This window comes from Coturnix japonica, chromosome 28 (assembly GCF_001577835.2).
Source record: "Coturnix japonica isolate 7356 chromosome 28, Coturnix japonica 2.1, whole genome shotgun sequence".
NCBI lineage: Eukaryota > Metazoa > Chordata > Aves > Galliformes > Phasianidae > Coturnix > Coturnix japonica.
Window position 1 is genome coordinate 3,177,108 of NC_029543.1, and position 16,326 is coordinate 3,193,433.

The following is a 16,326-nucleotide window of genomic DNA, read 5'->3' on the forward strand; positions in this document are numbered from 1 at the left end:
CAACATTTTAAGAGCAAAAAAAAAGGCTATTTCTGGCATCACACAAGTTAGAGCCAGCTACAGGGCTTTAGATATTTGTGGAGGATTCTCCCCTTAATCTCAAGCTGAGGAGAATTGAGAGACAGGAAACAGGGTGGGATCTTCCACATCCCAACAACAACAGGAGCAGAGCTCAGCTCCCAGCCCACACCACGCAGCTGCTCGTACCTGGGGACGAAAACCTCATTGTGAAGGTAGTTCTCAAAGGTCTTGCGGAAAGCAGACTCCTCCAGCTCCTTCTGGATCTGAGAGTCAGTTTTAGGACAGGAACAACATTCTCCGCTGACATCCTCACTTTCGCTTTGGTTATACTTCTGAGGGTCTTCAGATTCAAAAGGAGGAGACCACGTCCTTGAGGGCAGTTTTAATCCTAAGGACAAAACAATTTTACTATCGTTCATGCTTGGCATACCAGAAGTAGATGTTTGATCCTACCAAGATCCAAAACGAGCGTACACAAAATTCATGGCACATTCTGCCTCCCACACTTTCATATCTAGGGTCACATTCCCTCTCTTATGACAGGGCTCTGATTCAGATCTGTGCTAACTCTGAAATGAAGCTCAGATGTCACTGTTGCCAGAGTTCTACCCCTGTTCCCTTCAGTTTGGGAACACGGGGTGGCAGATTCTGGGAGTTCTCAGTGGAATTATGAATCCTAAAAGCATTCCAAACCCCACAGCACAAAATGCCTTCAAAAACTAACTTGGCCACTGATCCCCAGAAGTACTGCAATGTTTTACTCTGCTTTTCCACAGCCGTTATTAAACTTGAAGCTCAGTTTAAAAAGAACAAGTGCAGAAGGGAGATTCAAAAAATACATATTTGATTACTTTGTGCCAAAAGGGTTTTGAAGATCTTTTGCACATGACTTAGCAATAGTGACTAATGTAAATGCAACTGAATAGGATAACACAACTGTGTCTCAAACTCTTTCTTGAACAACAGCACCGGAGCATCTCCAAAGTGCATGAAAAATCCCCATAAATGCTGAGAGAGCTCCACCATCTGGAAGGCCTGAAAGAAGGGCACAGAGAGAGAACTGGAACTCACCCTTTAAGCAGTAATCAAGTTCATAAAGCTCACTGTCTTCCGCCTGCTGCTGCCAGAACACCAGGTAGTGTGTGATGTTGCCATTGGGCTCCGAGGGCGGCTTCCACTTCAGGATGATTTGGGATGAAGAGTTGGAAACAGAAATTGGATCTAATGGGACTGACGGAACTGTGTGGGTGGAAAAGGGACAGAGGTCACTTCCACAGCTCTGTGACAGCTCCACAAGTGAGTTCCCTTTCCCACGAACAAAGGCAGGACACATGGGCTCTCATCCACGGCCACGTGAACCTGAGGGAACAGGAGCACAACGGTGCTCCCTCCTCGCTCAGGGAAACACACATCATTCCATTTCTTTAGGAACACCTTCCCACAAAGGGAGAGCAACACCAGCAGAGTTCCACAGACATGGCCCTACTGTGACTACCCACCAGAAGTCAGCTTTTCATTCACAGTGCAACATTAAGCCAATGAAACTGACCTGTAGCGTTGGTCTGGACGTAGATGATCTCACTCTTTGCGCCGTATGTCCTTCGTTCATCTGAGAAGGTGACCAGAGTTTTAACAAACACAGCATACTGTGTCCATGGCTTCAGGCCCCGCAGCAGCCAACCTGGCTGGGCCTGGGCTTTGGGCTCGTTGGACCGCGGCGGTGGGTCCACATCCACGACCGTCCAGCTGTTGGAGCCACAGGCATCCTGCCCATCAAACTCCGTCACGTTTTGGTATGGACTTAAAAACAAACAAAAATAAGCCTCAAGTTAACAGAATCCTGACACCGAGCTTTTGGAGACATGGTGTCTGAAGGCATCCCTCACCCTCACATAAATTCTAATGATCTCATCCTGCATATCCTGTGTATTCTAGAAATAAAGCTTAGGGAGCTTTGTAACCCAGTCTCCTACCAGCACCACACATCAGGTACAGCTCCACACACAACCCAACCTCAATCTCAGCTAATTATTTTCAGCTGTGTGAAAACCAGTTTGGCAAAACCGACTTTTAAAAGTGTTTCCCATGTAAAGGGGAATAAATAACTCTGGAGACAGTGGGGAGATGGTTGGGATCTGTACACCTGGAGCAGCTGGAACAACTGATGTTGGGGTTGCTCTTAAATGAGGGATTTTGACTTTATACAACTCACTTAAGCCAGGGAATGTAATTAATACTTATATAAAGGGCAACATTGGAAACTTAAGTGTGGTCTCTGATTGTCTGACTCCTAATTAGCTACGACCACAGCAGTCTTAATGTCTACTCTTCAATGCCAAATGTCATTTGTGGAAGCCCAGCATTGGCTGGGCTGTTGTTTTGTAGCCCAACCATTGGTTGCTCAAGTTCCCCTCTCCCTGAGCTGCCACTTACGCCTCTTTGTAAAAGAGCATAAATCCCAGGAGGTCACGGAAATCAGGAGGCCAATACGGCTCCCACTTCAACAGGATCTTGTCATGGGATGTTCTAATGGAAGAGAACTTCAGCAATTCGTTTTCACCTACAACAAAACAGAAATGATGATCGTTTTGTTAACGCTGAGAGAAAGTTTTCTATTTTTCAGTACTGCAGAACTTTCTGTCCTCTGGGGAAAAATATGAGAACCTTGATATTGAGAACTGCTCATTAAAAACTTATCTTACGTCGATGCTATCCCTGCCCTAAGCCAGGGGTTGGAACAGATGACCTCCTGAGGTTCCTGCCAGCTTACATTTTTCTACAACTCTATGAAAATAATCCTATAAAAGCTGAACTGAGTTTTACTGAGTGTGAAATCTAAAGGCAACATGCTTTAAAATTCACGACAAGATAAACACAGAGACCCGGTAATGGGGTCTGCATCCATTCTGTAGGCACCGCCTCGCCCAGGGGCAGCACGCTCCCTTTGCAAACAGCAGCTCAGGACAACAAACAGTTGCAGGAGGGGTGGAGCATTGATTCTCAAGGGAAGCATTACCATACGGAATGTCCAAGCAGCCCAAGGACAAACTGCACAGCCCTGATGGGATTTGCCACTCCTGCAGTAGCTGCACACGGGGTGAAGAACATTCACTTTGCTGTCCACACATCCAGCACAAACAAGGTGTTGTGTCTGGGAGTTGGTTGTGTGTGTGTTTTTTTTTTGTAAACAGGATGCTGCCAATGTGAAAACTAAAGTTGAACCATAAAATCATAAAGCCAAACACACCAGCAACGTGTGGTCTGAGGTGGAGGGTGGCACGGAGAGCAGCACAGCAAGGCAGGGTTAAAGCTGGCATGGAGAAATGCGACCCTGTGGTCCAGCTGCCTTCAGCACAAAGCAACCAGCCAGCCTGGGAGCTGCAATGCCACAGGAGAGCTGGACCTGAACCCCAAATCCAGCCTCATCCCGAATGTGGGAAGGCCTCGCCGCTGTCTCAAGGGAGGAGATGACCTTTTCAGACAGCTCACTCCTTGTGCTGCCTTCACTCTGCCCAAGCAGAGCTGCGATAGCCCCGAGGCTGCGGCTCAATGCGTGTTTTCACATTTTAGGTAGGTAATCATTATGTTCCTCACTCCCCACCATGCTGGCAGGTCTGCATGTGTTGATATGTGGCAAACCAGATCAAGAAAACGATTCATCTGAAAAACCTCCAGTTGTTATATTTGTTCACTAATGGCTACATAGTATAACAAAGGGACAGAATGGAAGCGTGCAAGCTGTGAAGAGAGTAAGGAACTGAAACCACAGCACAACAGATGCCAGGGGTTTTAGTGGCAATATTTGCATCAGCAGCACATGGTTGGAACAGATGACCTCAGCGGTCCCTTCCAACCTTACTGATCCTGTACCATCCTGCCCTTGATCCTGTTCTTGCATGCGTTAAAAACTGTGTGAGCCTACACAACAAATCAGAGCAGAGATGCAAGAAAGATAAGTACAACTAAGCAGAAATGGCTGTTTTTAACCCCAGATTACCTCTTTGATCTGGTTCACATGGAACAGGGATTGCATGTGGCACAGACTGGGAACAAACAGCAGGGCTTGGAGTGCAGGATGGATGAAATTCTGGCAGCACTGCTGTCAAAATACGTGGTGACACAACTACACGTTCAGGGGTGTGCCTCTAGTTGAGGTATCAAGTACCAGTGCCCCTCTGCCCTTCAGCTGTGCCAATACAGGTGCCAGGTTATTGCTCTCATCAAAGGAAACTGTTCACTTAAAAACCTTAAAAATGCTCAGAAAAGCATAATAAAAATTGTGGAAAAAAATTTCTGAGAGTTGTCATAGCAACTCCCTCAGATGGCTCCAGGAAAGGCAAAAACCCAGCCCCTCCACACTGTTCATTCTGTGTTCATTCAATGTTCATTCTGTGTTCCTTCTGCCACCTCATGACATGGGAAAAGAAGATGATGACTCTTAATTGGGCGCTCAGCAGTAACACAAGGTCCTGGTTTGGACTGAGGTTATGTTGTGCTCAACTCTTCAAAGGGACACAATACACTCAGCCCTGAAAATCTCACAGCTGAGCACACAAAGAGAAAACTTCTGAGGACCGAAGCTGGCAAGATGGGCTCCTGGCCAGAGGCAGCACCCAGGAGTGCTTTACTCATGGCATGCTGACAGTGCCCCTGCGCTGTACAAGCAAGTGGCCAGTCACATGCCTGGTGCTTTACCAAAAGGACAAGGACAGTCCCTGGACAAAAATCACACGCTAGGCTGAAGGTGTTAAGAGCATGAGGTTAGCAAAGACAGAGGGAAAGGAAAGTGATCTGACTGCCAATGCATTCTGAAAGTTCCTTACATGAGGCTTGGTCACCATTCGTCTTCAGGGCTATGTCATTCCTCTCCTGACGCCCCTTAGTCCCAGAGATCTCCTCCATCTTGTGGATTTCTGACAAACACAGTTTAGGATTATAATGGAAGAAGAGTTTGCCTCGTGCTATCGTGAGGTTGTGTTTACTCCAGTCCCAGAGCTGGCGAAGATTCTGGTTGTCCAAGGCATAAAATGAATAATTTCTGAAAGCAAAGGAAAATGTGTGTTAGTAGGGGATCCGCCAACTGCCCTTCCCCATGTGCCACCCCCTGACCCAAACACCACATAAAAACAAATGCAAACTATCTTCCCTGGTAGGCCACAATCCACAGGCAGGGATTGTTTATCAATAGGAATCACCCTGATAGTGCTGGCATTGTTTATCAATACGAATCACCCTGAATTCTGGCACTCCTGACACTTCAAAGTAGTAAAGTCAGATATCTTTTGAAAGAACTCACCCAGCTTCTAATGTTTCTCCTCTAATCAGATGTAGTTTACGAAAAAAAGAAAGAGAAACCAAGGCGTAAGATCGGCGGATTTTTAGGTAACCTGAGATTTCTTCTATCAAGCCAAGATTCGCTTCTAGCTCAGCTGCTATGTTATCTAGGGAGAGGAAAACATCGGTTTTAGTTTTCTGATAATACAGGGGGGAACACTGATATCAGAGCCCAAAGAGATGGATTGGAACTGCTCTATGTCAATCCAAAAGACCTTAGAAAAATCACTCAGCAAAAAAACAACAACCCCTCATGAACGTGAGAGGAACTTTTGCTTTGCTGTTATTTCTCTCTCAGATTCAAAATGGCCAAAGCAGAAAAGCAACGCCCCAGGTCATGGGTGGTGTCATATTCAGCAGTCTCACATCCAGTGCTCCCTACACCCTCACTCATGCACAACTTACTTCCTCCACGGATATTTATAACCAAGCTTCCATTAACAACTGTGCAGCCACGGAGCTCCTGTGCCGACGTCACCGAATCAATAGTCTTCTCTTTCCCATAGTCACAAACCTTTGGACAGGGCCCTGCACAGGGAGTGCAGTGCAAGCTGAAAAACAGAGAGTCAAGAATGCAGGTGAGACACAATGTGAAGAATAAACTCTGGGTCGTCTCCAGCAGTTCTCCAATAAACTCAAAGCAGAACCATCCCCACATGCCATGGGATTCACTCGAGGTGTGCAACACGTGGCCCTGAGAAACTCCAAATGACTGCTGATTATCCTTAAAATTGTCAATTAAATATTGTGAACTCTGTTCTGAGTGGCCTGGCCACCAGGACGCTGTACAGTGCTACCCCTACCCGGGGCCTCCAGACCAAGAAATCTAATGCCTGCTCTACAATCACAGAGCAAGAACCATTGAGCAGAGTTGGCTGCTCATCTGGGAATCCTCTGATTAAGGACTGTATACGAGGTTGTATTGAAAAAGGCAGGCAACATGTGCTCTGTGCTCCAGGGAAACGCTTCTTAAATGGCAGCAAGAAAGATGACTGCTTTCCTCGGTCATAACACCATGAGAATGTGTTCCCAACTTATTTGGAGAAATAAATGCTCTAGGAAAAGCCCAGCGTTGTGAGGTCCCACTGACAGCAGCCTGGAACAGGAGAGAGGAGATGGCTGCAGCTACACAACAGCGTATCTACTCTGCGGGCTGCTGGATCATTCTTTTGAAAAGCAAAAGAGGAAACAGAACACAAAGTCCTGTTAGAGTGAATTCCCCGAAACTGTTACTGCAGGAGCAAATGCATGTGAGCACAAAGCTAGCAATATTCATAGGAAATCTGACTCATCTCAATACATAGTGCTATTGTGGGACAAACAGCAAAGTTTACAGCAATATACAGCTCAACAACATTGATTATATCATTTCTTTGCTGAAAAAACCTGGGAACAAGTGGAACGGCTGCTCCCTGCTTTGACTCGTGCTATGGTTGTTTGTCCATTTCTGTCTGGCACAACCTGAACCTGCTCCATCAAAGTAATTACGGGGACGAGGGACAGACATTCTAAGAACGGCCCAATCTAAACGTGCTGTGCTCTCCTGATTAGACACAACTTCTCCCCACTCTGCTCAATAACAAGGCTTCCTGCTCTGAGGGCTGACTGCAGGGGAAGGCACGCAGAGCTGCTGAGGCCGCTCTGTTCTCCACCTCCCACCTCCCTCTTGGTTATAGGAGGACCCCTCTGACCTGAGCACACTCCTCCCTCTCTTCCAGCCTTCCTCTCCCACTGTTTTTTTCCAGGCTGGACAGTGAGCAAGTGAGGTCAAATGAAGCACAGCATACAGTAGGTAAGCCTGCCTGCTTCTAATGGCTTCAACTAGCAAGGTATTAGTTTGCAAACCATCTTAAAGCAGAACAGGTAATGGTCACAGACACTCAAACACCAGAATCTTGCTCTCGACACAGACCACAAATCCACCAGCCCCAAATGAAAGGAAAGCACAGGACGCACCATCAGACCAACGCGCAGCCCGCAGCCTCACACTTACTTGCTGGAATTCATGATGTACCCCGATGGACACTCGTGGACACACTCGTTGTTGTGGATGACGTGGCAGCCCGACTCGCGGGCGCTCTTGCACTTGTTGTGTAGCTCCTGGCAGAAGCTGAAGGTGACGCAGCGCCAGCCTTCGAAGCGGTAATACCCGGGTGGGCACGTCTCCACGCACGTCCCGTCCAGGTAGAAGTTGCGGCACGCCACGCACCGCTCCGCGTTGTTGGGCTCCGTGCAGTCCCCGAGGCACTCGCTGTGACAGCACTGCCCGTCCGACGTGCAGCCCTGGGACTTGCAGGCGGGTGGGCAAACTGCAGAGTGAGAAGGGACAAAGCTGAGTGATGGGATCAGCACAGCCTGAGCAGTGACTGTGTGCCGTCCCACCACCCCACAGCTCCCTGCAAAGGGCCAGCCCTGGAGTGCACCACTGCTGCACCCTCACTTCTCAGCTGCAAACTCAGGTTTTTTTACTGTTTCAGACCACATTAAATGAAATGTACAGGAAGGTAAAAATAAGATGAAGTATCCCCAAACCTTCCTCAAAAGAAAATCTGCAGATGGAGTAAAGGAGCCGCTCCTCTCCTCTATAGCCCCTCTCCCCTGTAACACTTCTCCCCCCCTTGCAGCCTCTCTCCCCCACAGCCCCACACAAACCATGCCCAAGGGGTGTGTGGCCCGTTTCCCATCCATGCGGTGCTGGAGGGGCTCATTCTGGGGAGGCTCCAGCCACACTGATGCACCACGCTGTTATTTTTAACTCCTGGCAGATACGTGCCAGCTCTCAGTTGGAGCTCAGCATGCCGGTCCCGTGGCATTACGTGCTGCTGAGGTCCCATCAGAGCAGTGGGGAAGCGAAGCCCGTGCTGCAGGGCTGCAGAACTGAGCGTGTCGAATGGCCCGAGCAAACAGCAGCAGTGGGTGGGATGGTGCAGATGAGCAACTTCTGCTTCATCACAGCAAACGAATCCTTCCAAAAATAGGAGCTGGCTGCAGCTGAAGCTCCATCCTAAGGTCGGTCTGACCCCGAACATCCGCTGCTCCCCCACCAGCCACACCACAGGTATTGCACTGTGCATCCCCAGATCCACCCGTTGAGATGAAGCACAGAGTGCATTCCAAATTCACTGTGTATGCAGAGCTCTCACCCTTCTCCAGTGCTTTGTCTCATCTGTGAACTCATCACTTAGAAATGGCAAAGGATGGAAGTGCAGCAGGCAAGGAAAGCAGCCTGCAGATGGTACCTCACAGCAGAACAAACTAAACGAGAGGCTTCTTCCAAAACAACAGCTCTACGCTCTCTGAGGCCATGCACGGAGCTCTGGCAACAGATGTCACGGCTGCAGTTTATTAGAGATATTGGCAACAGGAGGACGCAGACAGAAAATTCCAGAATTTCATCCAAAGCATCTATCAAACGCTCGGGTCGTGGGATGAAATCTCACTGTGAGGCACAGGGCACCTCCTCTGCCCCACACAACAGCTCCAATTGCAATGGAAACTGATCTGCAAAGTGCTCTGCTTACTTACAGGTCTTTAAACTCAGCTGTACACATTCATAGGGCAGAAACCACCCAAAACTCTCAACTCTGAAGGCTTTTCGAAGGTACAGCTAAACTATTTTTCACTTGTTCTGGATGTTTTTCTCTCTTTCCTGCTCTAAGAGCTCAGATGTGTAAAAGAGCCTGAAGACAACCAGGCAGCCAAGGCAACACTGCTATTCCCTCCATTACACGCTCCATACATTGTCAGTCACTACTCTGTGCGAATGCTCGGCAGCACAGACCCAACCAGGTGACAAACACACAAACCCAAGCACACACACTGGGACGCACCACCATTTCTGAGCACCTGAGAACCTTATAGAAACCTCTCCAGCATCTCTTGCCCCCACTTGTGCCCCCTTACAGCCCCCACCCCAGGAGGAGGGCAGCAGATCCATGCTGGGCTGGGGGGAACGCAGGCCCTGAGCTGTTGGTCGGAGCAGATCAATGTTTAACCAGCAATGACGGCACGCTGCAGACCTGGGATGCAATGTGTTGTGCAAAGCCTTCTGACTGCAGATCCAGGCGGGCACTTCTGTGTGCAGCTGAGGCCCAGCAAAGGGGCACAGAGGCAGCCGAGTCAGCGCGAAGGAATTCCCACCTGCAGGGCCCTCCCTTCTGGGCCTCAGGTGGGAGATGAACACACGGAACTGTGAGCACAACCAGCACCAGTGGCCAGAGGAGCTGTGCTGAGCAGGAGAGTCAATCAGCACTGGGCTGTCAGGCTAATTAACACCATTTGGACATCAAGGTGTGGTTAAAAGCACCTGCGTTAGGTCTTGTTTCTACCCTAACACAACACTAGCAAGAGAATGGGCAAAGTAAAATACACTGAAAGTCACTCTGGGCGAGCTCTGCTTTCCCTTTGAGACCACACAAAGCGGACTCAAGGCCTTGCAATCAGAGCTCCAACTGAAGTGTTATTTATATAATAGGAGATTGCAGCACATCACGCCCTGACCCCTCCGAGCCGCACGTTGGGAGCGCCGGGAGCTCCATCCTCACACAGGAACAGATAAAATTAACTGCAGGTGCCTCCCTTCCCACAGATTGCAGCTTCCAAAAACAACACACTGTTACTACAACATAAAGGAAACGTTTCCCATTGACATTTCTCCGAGACAATATTACAGTTCTTATCTCACGTATCTGGAAGGATAAGAGGAGCCTTGTGCTGCTTCCAGCCTCTTTCATAAGTGACGCGCTTGGATGAAGCCACAGTGAATGGCTCACAAGTTCCAAGTGGGACCCTGAGGGGCTGCATCCCAACCAGCAGTGGGACATCCCAGCATCACCACGGGTTAGCAAAGATAAAAGAGTTTGGGGCTGATATTGGAGGATGGGGGCTGCGGGAAGAAGCGGGTGCATGGAGATAGGAGCAGGTTGAGCTCTAGTGCTGATATGGGAGCGAGGCGGATGAAGGCGGACCTTCAAGGAGCTGTCTCCTCCACGCTGACCTTCTGCTGATTGCACTGTGCAGGAAATCACTGTTGTTATTCCCATGGAGTTTTTCCCAAATAGAGAATTTTACTGATATATAATTTTTGCCAAGGAATACAGAAAACTTACCACGAGGAACTGACACTATGTCTGTAAATAGGCACATAGACACCTTTTAATATATATGACAATAAATACAGGGTCAGGGTGAGCAGCTCTGCCTGACCCCACACTGACCGCAGCCTCAGCACCCAGATCCTTCTGTGTCCCCCTCCTCAGGTTCTCATCCCACTCTCCTCCCACCCCAGCTGTGTACAGGGGAAGCAGAAGCCCCTCCTTGGGTGTGCAGGGCATGGAGCAAAGACAGCCCAGCACTCACAGCATGGCAGCGAGCAGCCTGGGCCTCCCCGAGGTGTGGGGGGGTCACTGCCCCAGAACTAGAGAGATGTAGTACTGAGGGACGTGGGCAGTGGGCACAGGGCTGCGCTGTGCCTGGGGATCTTAAGAGGTCTTCTCCAACCTTTATGACTCTGGGAACAAAGCAGTTCTCTCTGATGAGACCTGGGAAACAAAGCTGAAATATAAAATGAAAATGCAGCTCAAGAGCAGCTCTGTTTTCACTCCTCCGGCACCTTTCAGAACCCACAAGCAGGTAAAAACAACTCCTGGAACCTGGCTAAAGTGGCAATCGAGTCGGCAATTGAGATCAAAACAGCCAAACATGGAGTTTGATTTGAAAACAGCAGCGCCGTTAAGGGTACAACAAGTATCACAAAGTGCACGTGGGGACAACAGTGAGAGCTGTGAATACCTCTCCCAGTGCCCACAGCACTGCTGCTGTGCTGCTCCCTGGCACGCAGTGAGCTTGCTCCTTGTGCTGTGTGTTCAGTTAGAGGCACGCTTTGTGCAGGGATCCTTACTTGTCTGGTTTGTTTTTTCAGCCCCAAACTGACACTACGTCTCCATGCAGAGCCTGGAGCCCTCGGGCAGTTATCACTAAACACAGTGATACCAACACAACCATTGCTGCTCTTGGCCTGGATGGTGGCTTACAGATGAACAACGTCAGGAACCCAGCTGTCCCTGCAGTACCTGGGGGCTGTGAGGTTCCCAGCCCCAATCCCAACAGCAACCTACAGCCTCTGGGAAGGAGACAATGTGATGGTGATGGGCATCAGCCAGGTGGTAACTGCCATTGGCCAACACAGCAGAACAGAGGATTTGTATGGACACCAAGAGCAGAATCTCCGAAAGGGTTTGGTGGCATTTTTCTGCAAACCTTTGCCCATGTTTTCACTCGCACCTTGTTGTTTTTCTTTAAAGTTCAGCCCACGTTACAACCCAAGGATTAGCTTTTATCGCTCAATGGTTGACGTGCCACCCGGGAACCTCACAAGAGCTTCCTGTTAATGTTTAACCATACGTTACTCTTTCTGACATACAGAATCTTGCAAACATCCCCCTCTACTTTAACCTCTCCTCATGCTGAGAGCCCAGGAGCATCGCGGTGTGGTGAGGGAGGCACCACGACTGTCCCAAACACACCAGGAGTGCGGTGAGGTTCCCTCCAGCCAACATGGCCAAAGGTCTCTGCTTCCATTCCCTTCTTCACCGTCAGCATCACACTGTGACCACAACAAAGTGGTGGTGCCTCAGTGCTGAACCATGAAGAGCCCCAGGAGATGAGCACAGAAGTTGGCATCTTACAGACTGAGAAGCAGGGCCACATAAGAGATGAGCAGGAGAGCTTTGCTTCCATGTGCAGTGACAGCTAAAACCCTCCATTTCCCAAACGTAGGTCTAATGCAAACTACTGCTTCTACCTTAAACCCTGCCTGGAAAACAAGGAGTGATGTGAGCAAAGAATTATAACCTTTGCCTTCTGGAAAGATAAGAGGGACATAAGGCGGCTCTTCTCAAGGATGTTGGAGTAAACAAGGCACTAAAGAATGAAAGCTAAGTTGCCATATTCAGCTTGTGGGGATTAGGAAGACTGCATGTAGGTGCAGGGTGTGAAAAGATGCATAAAATGTCACCAGGGCACAGAAAATAAGTGTCAATTTATACTGGACAGGACGTACAGCATGGAGCAAACAGAGGAGCAGAGCTGTCTGTAACAGAAAGGGAACGCAACGGGAGGAAGTGTAAGATTAACCACAAGGAGATTAAGCTGATAACTAATGATCTACACAGAAATGTCAGACAGAGGTTAAGATTTTAATCTGGACAGATTCCATGGCGTACTCACGAATTGTAAACACAGACACTGGGGTTGAAGTGGTGCTTGAGGATGAAGGTGCTGCAAAGGAGCCAGGGAGGAAGAAGGAACAAAACCTGCAGAGCCCCCACTTTGCTTCCTGGCAGCTGAGATGGGCACAGACACGACTGCAAGGAACCCTCCTGCAGTGCCCATGAGCAGGGTTATTACTATATCCCATCCATATTTCCCATGGTCTAAGAGGTTTTATGGTTTCCTCTGAACCTACAGCATTTGTCCAAAATCGTCTCTGCGCTGTGGAAAGGATCTCACTACTCAGGATCAAATGCACAGATTATTTGCACCCACATAATGTTCTTTCACATACTAAAGGCACTTTGGCCACATCAGCTCATGTCCATTTATCTACACACCCTCCTCTCTTTGCCCAGAGCTGCAAGCATGCTCTCCACAGTTTATTTCTAGGTATAAGAATTTACTTAGCAGTACTGAAATAGATACTGTTTGCTTGCAGTCCCAGAGCCAAGCAGTTGAGACCTTCCTATGAAACATACTTTGATTTACTATACTTTCCCTTGTCATCTTCAGCGTACCAATAATCCATTTGCCAGCAATCCAATGGAAAACAGTGCAGCCCCACACCAAGCACCAGCACACCTACCTGATGGATCCTTACAACGTTTAGTTTGTGAGCTACAGAGCACGTGCTTCTGCTTCTCTAATCAAAGCCCCAAAGGAGACATGATAAAAGCGACAAAAAGTCACACAAAAACAACCCGAAGGGAAAACAAATGACTGCAGATTGGTGCAAAAAACAACCACCCAACAGCTATATTGCACAAGACGTCCTTAGAGACGACAAATCTATTTCTCCTTGTAAATTATGCAAGAGAAAGCCGTAATTGGAAGGAATTTAATCCCAAACCAGTTGTGCCACCCCAACAAAGAGGCGAACAACGGGGGAACCAAACCTGCTGACGTTACATTAAACCCAGTGGAGATCTCCAATCTTGCTTCCTTTGTGACAAAGGTCAGCTGTCAGAACCATGGAAATTCAGTGTATTTCATGTGTCTTTGACGTGGTTGGGTCTTACAGTGGGACTCACTGCCACTTGGTTCAATAGCAAAGAAGCAGCACAAGTCTCACCACCAGCAGTGCTGGGAGCCCTGAAAGCTGAGGCAGACAGAGCCTTATCACTAACACCATCGGCATCATCCACGTCAGAGCAATTAGGACTATTTAGAGCCAGTTTAACTGAGATCATAAGTGTCAGCCTTGACACCTGCTGGTCCATAAATGGGGTAGTTGCTGAAGGGGAACAAACACGAAAACAATCTTTCGGTGGAAAGAGCCCCCTTCAAAAAAGGCTCAGGGACCAGCTTTATGTCCCAAGAAAGTGACAATGTGCTTTGATTCAATCATTGCCTTCACGCTTTCTTTACCCATAGAGTGCGATTGATGTGTTTTGCAGAACAGGCAGGAAGTGCTTCCCTGATCCTCTGGTTTTATGAACATCTTTATTGCTCATCAAGCACTGAAGCCCATGTGTTGCTGTAACACAACATGGACACCTGATGGAGTTGAGGAATCCAGGTGCTGACAGGCGCTGGGTTCCTGATGCCCCCACTGTCCCCTCATGGCTGCAGACTCACATCACCTTCTTCCTGGAAGCCCAGCACTAATTAAGGAGCATAAACATCCCAGCAAGTTCATTCACATCCCTCCAATAGGAACTCGCACACAATTATAGGATACAATTGGGAAGCACAAGCACTGCACTCATACCCAGCCACTGTTACAAGCAGAGAGAAGGGTCAGCACAGCTCCCTGCAGGACACAGCAGCACCCACTGCACCCATCGCTGCCCAGAGGCCCCAACACCCACAGCTTTCAGCCACAAACAGCCCCTGCACTGCTCACACCCGGGAGGTTTTGCCTGCGTGTGTCTTTGCGTTCCTCCTGGTTGTTTTTTAACGAGATTTATTTACAGCAGCAATCCCTGTCAAACACAATTCCTGACAGAGAGATGCTTCAGAGAGCATTGCCAAGGGACAGATTTCAGTTGCTCTTCTCAAAACACACTGAATATACCTCTTTGTACGGACCCAACCGGCTCACGGCCACTGCAGCACCTCCCACAAGACGCTCTTTCAGCACATAATGAAAGATTTAGATTGAAAAGAAAGAACTGTTGCTCTGCCTGTACAGGAGGGGTGAATGGAGGCACACATGGGATGCTCAGAGCTCACCTCACCCAGTGCCCCCAGCACTGGGGATCCCTGAGAATGAAACCACCCCCTTCTCCTCCTGCCAGAGATGAACCATCTGCAGGACACCCATGGGTGCTGCTCACACTGGTTAACCCGTTGCTCAGGTTTTTTGCCTCTGCTGCCATGCTCAGAGAGCAGCACTTCCAACAAACCTGCCCACCAGGCCTGCCAGCCTTCCACGTTTTGTCTAATGAGGGCTAAAGCAAGTTCCCTGGCTTAAGCAAACATTACAGCTTGGAAGTGTTCTTCAAGCAGGAAAAACAAGTGTTCTGTCGGAGCACCCTTGGCATGCCAGGCCTGGAAATCACAATGACACCAAGCCAACACTGAGGGCTGACCAACCCCAAACATCTCCCACCATATTGACTGAGTGGCACATGAGGGGTGAAACATTCCATGAGCAGGGAAGGGCAGGAAGGGACAGAATTAATGGGGCAGCTCAGCCCAGCACAGATCAACACTGCTCCAGTGTTAAGGGACATCTGCTCCACAGAACCCAACCATGGGCATCTTCCATGCAGCCCAGCTTGGTTTGTTGGTGCTCCCCTACACCGCTGAGCACCATAAATGTCTTATGAGCTCCTCATAAGCTCAAGTGAATTAACTTGGGATGTGTGGCCATTCGGAGGCATCAGCACAACCCCAGCACTACACACACTTTGAACGCTGTTGCTTGGCAAGGATGGGAACTGACGCCCCAGAGAGATTATCGGGTGTCAACTTCCATCTGGCATTTGTCAGAGCTGGGAAGAAAAAAGGCATTTCTTATCAGATCTTCAAATAAAAGAGCACTTCCACCTCGTGTGGTAGAGACTGGAAACATTGCTTTGTGTGTGAAGCTTTAAAAATATCTTGCCCTTGGGGTTGGCTCGGTCTGCTCAGTGCTCTGAGACCCCTTTCCCATAGAAAGGTAATAAAGCAAAGCTTATGGCTACAGAAATTCCCAGCACATAAAAATTACAGGAAACTGTTGCTAAGTAATATTTCTACCTAAGTAAACATCACAAAACGTTTCCCACACACACCTCTGAACTTTATTATTCAAACCTGCCTTGAAGATGTTCGTATTTTCAGCATTTCTTTTGGCACAGTCCCTTGAAAAGCACTCAGTGCTGGTTCTCAGCAGCTGAAAAACACTTTGGGCTGAGCAATGCTTTGTTGTGCTGTCTGTACCAGGAAACAAAGCGAGCTGCTAAAGCAAACCTTCAGATCCTTACCTGCCCCCCACCTGCCCCATTATTTTTCCTGGATAGGTCACAGGAAAATGAAAGGGAGATCTGGCTGCACCCTTTGTCTCCAGACCTGCTTACACATCAGTCAAAAATCCAGACAAGCATCATTATTTTCATACAGCGCCTCTCTGTAGCAGCTCCATTACGTGCCAAGTACTCCAAAAAGGCTCTCAGTTCTACCTGCTCCATTCTACCCGCTTCTTCAGCTGGGCCCAACGCTTTCATGTACCTTCCATTGCCTTTTATATACCTCCCACTGCCTTTTAATGGG

General features: G+C 48.6%; 1 protein-coding gene across 3 annotated transcripts in view; it reads right to left on the reverse strand.

Moving 5' to 3' along the window:
• INSR (insulin receptor) overlaps positions 1–16,326 on the reverse strand; it is a 36,267-nt gene that overhangs the window by 10,630 nt on the left and 9,311 nt on the right. For all 3 annotated transcript variants that reach the window (XM_015886611.2, XM_015886610.2, XM_015886612.2), the window contains exons 3-10: positions 7,349–7,664; positions 5,761–5,906; positions 5,318–5,462; positions 4,845–5,059; positions 2,455–2,581; positions 1,571–1,821; positions 1,093–1,260; positions 208–409 (exon numbers count right to left, since the gene is read on the reverse strand). In XM_015886611.2, coding sequence (XP_015742097.1) covers positions 208–409; positions 1,093–1,260; positions 1,571–1,821; positions 2,455–2,581; positions 4,845–5,059; positions 5,318–5,462; positions 5,761–5,906; positions 7,349–7,664 — 1,570 coding nt within the window. The remainder of the gene's footprint in view (positions 1–207; positions 410–1,092; positions 1,261–1,570; positions 1,822–2,454; positions 2,582–4,844; positions 5,060–5,317; positions 5,463–5,760; positions 5,907–7,348; positions 7,665–16,326) is intronic.